General features: G+C 39.8%; 2 protein-coding genes across 2 annotated transcripts in view; one reads left to right on the forward strand and one right to left on the reverse strand.

The window, feature by feature from the left end:
- Positions 1 to 4569, reverse strand: part of F2RL2 (coagulation factor II (thrombin) receptor-like 2) — a 7494-nt gene extending 2925 nt beyond the window's left edge. Inside the window, exon 1 of the mRNA XM_008578722.1 lies at positions 4365 to 4569. Within this exon, the coding sequence (XP_008576944.1) occupies positions 4365 to 4428 (64 nt within the window). The 5' untranslated portion in view covers positions 4429 to 4569. The remainder of the gene's footprint in view (positions 1 to 4364) is intronic.
- The window catches only part of LOC103595339 (ras GTPase-activating-like protein IQGAP2), a gene marked incomplete at its 3' end in the record, with an annotated part of 150237 nt that extends 141788 nt beyond the window's left edge, over positions 1 to 8449 (forward strand). The window contains exon 14 of the mRNA XM_008578724.1: positions 8359 to 8449. Coding sequence (XP_008576946.1) covers positions 8359 to 8449 — 91 coding nt within the window. The remainder of the gene's footprint in view (positions 1 to 8358) is intronic.
- Positions 8450 to 8998: the final 549 nt, after the last annotated feature.

Here is an 8998-nt window from a genome sequence, read left to right on the forward strand (position 1 = left end):
TTTTTGCCAAGTCATATCTGTGGTTTGGGAGAAAATAAAATGAAGTGTCTTATGCTACATAATTTTAGTGGTTGTAGAATTTAGGGTCTTTTTAAAAAAATTTTTTTTTATTATTATTTATTTTATTTTATTTTATTATTTTTATTTTTTTTAAATTTTAACTTCTCAGTATACATTGTGGTTGATTTTCATGACCCTTTACTTGTTCCTCTTCCCCCCTCCCTCTCTCCCAGGGTCATTTTATTTTAAATAATCGTTATAGATCAGGCAGTCAATAGGCATATATTTAGCACATATCATGTGCCAGCATCATGCTATTCCATGCAGGAACAAAAACTAGGTGACAACTCCTTGAAGTAAGGAGTTTTTGATACCGTTGGAAGAAACAAAAATAGCCCAACAGAACATTATAGGCAAATGTTATGTTGACTGTAAACCATGTAGGCATTCAGATAATAGTTAACAGATTCAGGTGTTGGAGGAAAATATCAATGAAAAGAACATAAGCAAAGATGAACAAGGTTCATAAAGGGATGGAATTTATTAGATGAGTAAGATTCTGCTTGTGATAAATGAGCAAAGGTATAGTGTGGGTAATGCCAGATGAATTGAGTCAGCACATGCTTATTGCATGCTTATGTGCCAGTGTTATAAGGTTTTAAATAAATGCCATTCCTGTCTGTAAATAACTCTTAGACTAGTGGAGAAGATGAAGAACAATGCATTTTCTTACCCTAATAAGGTGCATCTGAGAGATGAGGTTAAGAGTAGGTGATAGCCAAATTCCTGAAGTGCCTCTGAACTGTCCCAAGAAATCATGTACCTATTCGTGGATGCTGGGGTTGCATACACAGTTTTGAACAGAGGAATGATCATTGTGGTAGACAGAATAATGCTCCATCCCCCAAAGATTCGATCTGCTAATCCCTGGAACCCATGAATATGTTACTTTATGTGGCAAAAGGGACTTTGCAGATGTGATTTAGTTAAGGACCTCGAGATGAGATTATCCTGGATTGTCAGGTGAGCCAAATGTTTTTATGAGTCCTTATAAGAGGGAGGCAAGAGGGTCAAAGGCAGAGAGAGAGATTTGAAGACGCTGTGCTGCTGTCTTTGAAGATAGAAGAAGATGCCATGAGCCAAGGAATGCAGGCAGCTTCTAGAAGCTGGAAAAAGCAAGAAGACACATTCTCCCCTAGAGCTCCAGAATGAACATGCCCTGCCAGCACCTTAATTTTAAGACTTGTGATCTCCAGAAATATAAGATAATTAGTGTTGTTATAAGCCACTCAGTTTATAATAATTTGATATAGCCACAAGAAGAAACTAAAATAACCATCATGTTGGCTTGTGTTTAAGATGAGGTAGGTGACAGTGCAGAGAATAGATTGACACAGTAAGAAATTAGAGGCCAGAGGGTCTGATGTGGAGGCCCCTGTACTCACTCAAACTTAGGATGGTGAGTTACTGAGCTAGAGCAGTGGTCATAGGAACACATCTGATTGGCTATGGGAGCAGTGGAGAGGCAGGAGCCAAGAAAAGACTCAGAGGCTTCTACTCTAGATGACTTGGAGAAGGGGAGGGGGCCATTAAATATGGCGGGACAAGACACAAGGGAACTGGATGGGGGAGATGCTCAAATCTCAGTTTTTAGTATTACTGAGGTTGAGTTGCTGGTGGGGTATTAGTGTATAAAATGCCAGCAACCGGTTAGAAGACTAGATGTGGAGTCCAAAATTCCAGGAGACCAAGCTGCACTTATGAATTTTTTTAGCCTGTGTGGAGGCTCTAGTTTAATTTACTAGGAGTGGTTGAGATGGCCGAGGGAGAGAGGTGAGAAGAAAGGATCCCAAGGCAGACTTTAGGGGAAATGCCAGATTTTAGGGGTAGAGGAGACAAAGAAAGACCCTTGAAGGAGAAATCACTATGATGACCTAAGAAGCTGGAAATGAATCTTTTTAAAAAAAGATGGAAACACATCAACCATATACTGTAAATACAAGGGTACTTCAAAAAGTTCATGGAAAATAGAAAAGATAATATGAATCTTTCCGTGAACTTTTTGAAGATCCCTCATATATGGCATTATTTGTCATGTTAATATTGATAATCTTAATTCCTAAAAGGGCAATTTCAAAGACAAACCTTGATACTCAAACCTGTTGATCATTATATCACTTTTCCATAAATTAATCTTTGTCATATATAGAAAATAGATTCTCTCAGATTTCTGTTACATTTAAGAAGGACTTTTATGCTGCATATAAACCTCATACTTACAAGTATTAATTTAAAATACTGCCAGTAATGTCCTGTCACACTACCTCTGAATTCTCCATGTTGCATACTCGAGATTAGGGTTTAGTAACCTGTTTCTCACTCAGAGCCAGTTTCTCTTCCTTCCTTAATCTCTGGCAGTTTGTCTTAGGGTGAAGTTGAAGCGTCCCCCATAACCCTGAGATTGGACCTCTGAATTCTCCATGTTGCATACTCGAGATTAGGGTTTAGTAACCTGTTTCTCACTCAGAGCCAGTTTCTCTTCCTCCCTTAATCTCTGGCAGTTTGTCTTAGGGTGAAGTTGAAGCGTCCCCCATAACCCTGAGATTGCACAGACTGAATTCAGTGTGTAAAAATAAAGTGTGGACTGACCGGCTGGAGACATGAAGGTGATCAGGTGTCATTTCAGGAAATGTGGATTAAAGAAAAGGAAAGAAAAATTGGGGAGGCAGCATTCTTCTGCAGCTGTGTTGAGATATGACCTTTGGAGGTGTGTTGTGTGACACCTGGTTCAGCCACACAAATCCTTCTGCTCACTTTTGCATTTTAGAAAAGTTCTTATACCTTACATCACACAAAGAGAATTAGAGATGGACACAAAGCTAGAAAATGGCAGCTGAACATGCTGAGCGAGTTATCTCCCTTCAGAATCTAAGAGAGCTGTTGAAACCACATGTTGGTCAGTTTTTAGAAAATTCCTGTGATTGAGGGAGACATTGTGCCTATAAACACACTAAACAATGACTGTTTGTGAGAAAGTTGATTTTATTTTCGTGAAAATTCCAGATCTGGTTCCTCTTAAATCTTTTATTCCTCAGAGCCTGGTTTTCCTTAAGAATAGTACTCATCGTTAAATTTTATTTTATTTTTTTTAAAAATGCATTTGAATTCTTTATACGGGTTTTCCATTTGGCATAATGTTTCTCAAATGTTGTTCAACCTGGGAAAAGGCCTTGGAGAGGGACTGAGCCAAAGGGAATGGACTTCAACCACTAGATAATGGATTCTACTTTGCATTTCTCCCCTACCCCTGTCAAAGAAAGCATATTCACTGCCTTTTGTTTTGCCTCCTTTAGAGTTCCCACTTTTAACTTCCACCAAACCCCACTAGCATCTTGAAGGAACCTCCCCAGCAAACCTCGTTTCTCCCACAATTCTGCTGCTCAGCCTTTTGGCTCATCCACTCCCAGAAAAAACACGTGCCCATCCTGTTCATGAACCCTAGCTGCGGGTTCTTTTAAGGCTCTCATTGGTGACCTCTGTTAGGGCTCTCTGTGGTGACCTCAATCAATTTAAGTCACATTCCTCTTTACTGAGGGTTGTTTTTGTTTGATTTTGTTTTTTTCCCCTTGTTGTGTCTCCCTCATGCCCCACCTCTTTCATGTCTCACGATGTTGACTAGAGTGTGACCTAATGGTAAAAGAGTTGTGAGATCAGACCTATCCCAAACTGGTCAATTTTGGAACAAGCAGGAGGTTACAGGCTAACATTGTAATGAGTAAAATAGTAAACACATTTAAGGTTGAATATTAGTATTTGGGAGATCTTATTTCTAAAATTAAAAAATCATATGTGGGGGTGGGAAGAACTCTCCGGTAATAGTGAAAGCAAAAAAAAAGTTATTTCATTTTGGAAACACGAATTTATTAGCATCACTGGCTTTCGAAAGCAGATGACTGGCTTTCTGGCAATATTCTTGTTTCCTGCATTTGTGTCTCACCAGAAGATATAAACAGGATATTTTTTAAATCTCTTGCAAAAGTGCTCTCTTTGTTCAATCAGAGGAAATTCTTACAAACTCAAAAACTTCTCACAAAGAAAACTGCATTTTGGTTTAATTGTAGCTAAGATCTTAACTATGCCACAAATTTTTAAGTATCCGTAGAGAACATTTAGTCTTTGACAAGGTTTGAATAGCATGAGCAAACTATAGAAATTCAGTTCCATGATTCCACCTTTTAGTAACTAAGATCAAACTCTGCCTGTGGGTGGCAGTTTGTGTTTGATGAAAAGAAAATTCGCTTCATTGGCTCTTGGCTTGTGACACAAACCAGGACCCCATCCTGTCCCGTAAGAAAAGAGCTTACCACTTTGACAAGAAGTGGGCGGCAGAAGCAGGAGTCCCGCAGCTGCAAAGATGAGGGCTTTCATTTTGATGATCTGAGTCCCATTTGCCAAACGCTATCAAATGTGTAAAATTCAGAAGCACAGTTTCACCTCAGTTCCATGCATTAGCAGCAAATGGAAGCCTTGTCCTGTCTTAGAAGTACACTCTTCTGTGCTGTGCAGGCAGGAAACATGCCTTGGCCCTACGAAGAGAAGGGATGTGACCCACTTGCTATTGACGTTTCAGTATGCATGACTCAGGCCGAGCCTCCGGGCATGTTACATTATCCTCAACAACGTCACTTAACTCTTACCCACCCCTACCAATCTGTTCTGAAGAGCTGCTGTAATTCTCACCCAGTGTGTTTACGTGCACTTAAAGAAGGGCAGGAAGTACACAGCCCTTTACAGTGCTAAGCTGAAGAGAGATGCTGAACAGCAGTTAGTTTTGAATCTCTCCCATATCTCATTTTTACTTATTTTTAAAAAGTTCTAGAGTGTAATTTCTACTTCATAATTGAGCTGTCGGACATTATCCTTTCCTTTATCCTCCCAGGTATTTCAAATCTTTTTTTTTTTTGGTCTTTTTCCGTGTCTGGCAACGGATCGCAACCCTCAGTGTTGCCCCCGGACCGGACCGGGGACCGGCAACGGGATTGCAACCCTCGGTGTTGCTCCCGCGCCTCGCTCAGCCAGTGAGCGGGAACCGGTCTGTATGTGGGATCCGAACCCTTGGGCGGGAGCGCCGCCGCGCTTCCCAAGCGGCGCACTTATCCAGTGCGCCACCGGGCCGGCCCTCAAATCTTAATTCTTAAATGCATTCCATAATTATAAATTAAATCAATCATGTGAAACAAACATTTTTAAGAAGTTAAAATTGCTTGCATGCTTGATTACTTTGAAAATTCTGCTTTAATGTCACATTGGTCTGAATTTGTCCAGTACCTGGCCAAAACCTGGTTTTATAGTTGTTGGTGTTTTTGTTGGGGGAGAGGTGGGAGACTGGGTTTTATTTGTTTGTTTTGCCATAGCTCAATGTGTTCTGAGCCATTCAGTAACTCTATAGAGTCAGATAACTGGGGGGACCCCTCAAATAGCACTATTTTATTAAATTAAATCATAATACAACATTGAAATGTAGAGGACTCCTATTATTCTATGCACGTTGGGGAGCAGATCTACAATGTGTGTTTGTTTTTTAATTGTGGTAAAATATATATAACATAAAATTTACTATCATAACTATTTTTAAGTGTTCAGTAATATTAAGAACATTCACATTGTTGTGCAATATATAGTAAGCTTTTATGAGTAGTTATATTCTGGAGAGTACGATTTAAAATGCAGTAAAAGAAGGAACATGCATAATTACAGATTTTCCTATAATTAACAAAACTTAAGATTAAATTCTGTATTCTATGTCAGACAACCCAACAGCCTGCTGCACAAATCAGAAAATGCAGAGTCTTAAAGATTGAGAGATAAACTAGGAAGAGATTGATCTGTGTACATTTTTCACATTTTGATTAAATTTTGTCAAACCAAGATCTTTACAAGCAAAGGTCCATGTTTAATACTTCAAACTACATAATATATGGTAAAACAAACTGAGAAAAAATGCTATTATATTACAGAAATGATAACCAAGAAACCCACAAAATATGAGAGGTATTTTTTGTTTAAAATTTTTTTAGGAGTCATCTAAATTCAGGAATTTATGACATGATTTGCACATGACACAGTTTCTGGTCATTTAATCCATTTGTAACTCATATGTTGAACCTGGCTTTGTAGCTGAGGTGGAGGCGTATAAAGGAGACTTTACATTAGTTGGATTCAGTTTTCGCTCTTGGTTTTGTATTTAATTCTAGTAACATTTAGTTCAGTGTGTCATGATTTAACTGTTGACTTAAATTCCTTTGGTTTGCAAAGTCTCTCTTTAGTTTGGCTTATAAGACTAATACTGTAAGCTTTGATGTGGGATTGTAACTGCCTTCTCTGGGTAAAAATTTGTGTGGTGCATCTTCTACAGCGATAAGTTATAAAGGAAGGTAAATACACTTCAAAAAAACTGAGAACAGACATAAATGAACTTTTTATAAATGAGCTTTTTTTTTTTTTTTTTTTTTAGCTAATACCTGGGGAGGGTTGGGTTCTTTTTGGCCTTGGAAATAGAGAAAAAATAATTCCCGCTTTCCCGTCTCTTCATTCATCTTCTAGTCTTCCCCTTCCCGTCTTGCTTCCTGTCTGTGCCTTCCCCATCCATTCTCGAGAGAAGTGAAAAATCTTGGACTTGCAGAGGGAGAGAACAGACCTAGGGTTGCTGTGTGGCAGGAATAATTGCAATTTGAGGTGGTGAGTGTGCTGGTAATATCGATCTGTTCACCACGTCATGGGCACAGGTGCTGACTGTCAGCTCTGTGCCCCATGAATATGTATAATCGACAAAATTTTTTTTTAAAAATGGAAAATCTTACTAACAGCTGACGGTCCTCAGGTGGCAGAGGCAGCTAGAGATGATTGCGGAAGCAGGAGCCAAGCTTCGTTAGCCTGGGTGTTGCAGGATGAAATAACAGATGTTTGGTCTCATTTTCAGAGCCCTTTCCACATGTATTGGCTCATATTAGCCTCAGAAGGAATTAGGATTAGGAGCCTACCAGAGGAGCTGGCAAGTGATATTTGTCCTTGTCCCCCATCCATCTTGAATCCTAAATGATGGAGTTGACTCTCCGTGGCTCCAGTGCTGGAGTCCCTTCCGTTCATCACAGTCTTGATTTAGTATTTAGAACACAACACTTATTCCTACAGAGAGGTAAATGCTCTTATTTTTAAAATGGAATGTCACATCATCCTTGCAAATATTTAATTTCTGCTGATAACAAAATTTACTTACAATCTTGGAAAAGTTTTTATAAAATACAGTTGCTATCTGGAAGTCCCATTTAATATATGCCAGTACCACATCAGAATCAACCCATATTTAAAATATCTTTAAAATAATAAAGATAATTGAATACATGTTCATTGCTATTATTACTTCCTTTCTGAAGTTATCCTTAACTATTTAGTCTTTTCTCCCCCTGCAATTCAACACCCTTACCATAAGTTAATTTCTTCTTGCCTGTTTCTAGGTCATGTATTTACAGCTAATATTTCCCTGATCACGTTTTATAATTATTTCTTGACACATCTGTCTCTTCCATACACTGTTAGCTCCTTGAAGGCAATCACCATGTTTTTGTTTTTTATTTTTGTCTCAGTGTCTCATAAATATTGAGTATCAGTTTTCCCCTCAAATTTAAAATATCTCGTGGCACATTGGCACGTAGTTTGAGAACTACAAGTATTGAGTGATTGAGAAAGACAGTATTTGTCTAGGGTAGCCAGGGAAGGCGTTTCGGAGGAGTAGCATTGGAGTTGAGGCCTGAATGATATGGAAAAAACAAGAGCCGTGCAGCTAGGGTAGAGTGTTGTGGTCTGAGGGAGGCTGGTGTGAGGTTCTAGAACAGGGAAGGGAGAAACAGAGGGGCGTGAGATGAAGCCGGTGGGGTGGGCAGGGCCAAATCATTAGAGCCCCACAGTCAGTGAGAAGGGACTTTGTTTCCTTCTAACTGTAGGGGAAGCCTTTGAGGGAGTTTAAGCCCCAGAGTGGTGTAATGAGAGGTCTATTTTGAAGAGATCATCCGGCTCCCTATAGAGGACCACTGTGGAAGAGGACAAACTTGGAAGGAGATCAGTGCAGCTGTCCAGTTGAGAGATGATGATGATGGGCTGGACTAAAGGGTGCCAGGGAGGAAGGGAGCAGAGATCAGCTTTGGGGTCTGTTCCTCAGCAGCTTGTATAGTATACGGCTGTGTGTGGTGGCTGCTGAACAAGAATTTGTGGAAATTATAGCAAAATATCTCCTGAAAAACGGTTAATTCTGTGTCGTCATCATTCACTGATCTTTCTTTTATTCTATGACATTGTTCCCAGGACTCTGAGAGCACTTCTAATGTCCTGTGGCTGGATGAGATACAGCGAGCTATTGATGAGGCCAATGCGGACAACGACAGAGCCAAGCAATGTGAGCACTTGCCTTTTGTTTTTTTTAGTTTTATTAATATTTTTTTTTACATTCTATGATGTTGTAGAGCAGTTGGGGGGGAGAAGGAGAGGGGAAGGGGGAAGGAAATGGGATGGAAGGAGGAGGGGTGGGACTGAGGCCTGTGGCACCCCCCTCATTCCCACAGGGGAGACCGGTGGGCTTCCAGCGGTGGCGTGGTTATTGCTGGGCTGGGTGCAGAGGTCAGGGGGGCATACTTGCCTTCTTTTGTTTGCCAAACTTGCCTTGCTTGTACTTGGGTATGTGCCTGAAGTCGTGTGGTTTTTAACTTCTGGAAAGATTTGGACTCTCTTACCAAGTTTTAGTTCTTAAATGCATACTTATACAAAAATAAGATTGCCCTGTTTTCAGTGATTAGGCCCTATCTCCAGGGAAATTTGACAACATTGCTGAACTAAATCCAGAAAGTAATAAATACTTTCTAAGCTCTCAAATTTTATAATGAATCAAATCCTTTTTTTCCCTCTTCATCCTGAGAAAACTAGCTCATTTCTGCTTAATAAATGCCTG

This window comes from Galeopterus variegatus, unplaced genomic scaffold, assembly GCF_000696425.1.
Source record: "Galeopterus variegatus unplaced genomic scaffold, G_variegatus-3.0.2 Scaffold1749, whole genome shotgun sequence".
NCBI lineage: Eukaryota > Metazoa > Chordata > Mammalia > Dermoptera > Cynocephalidae > Galeopterus > Galeopterus variegatus.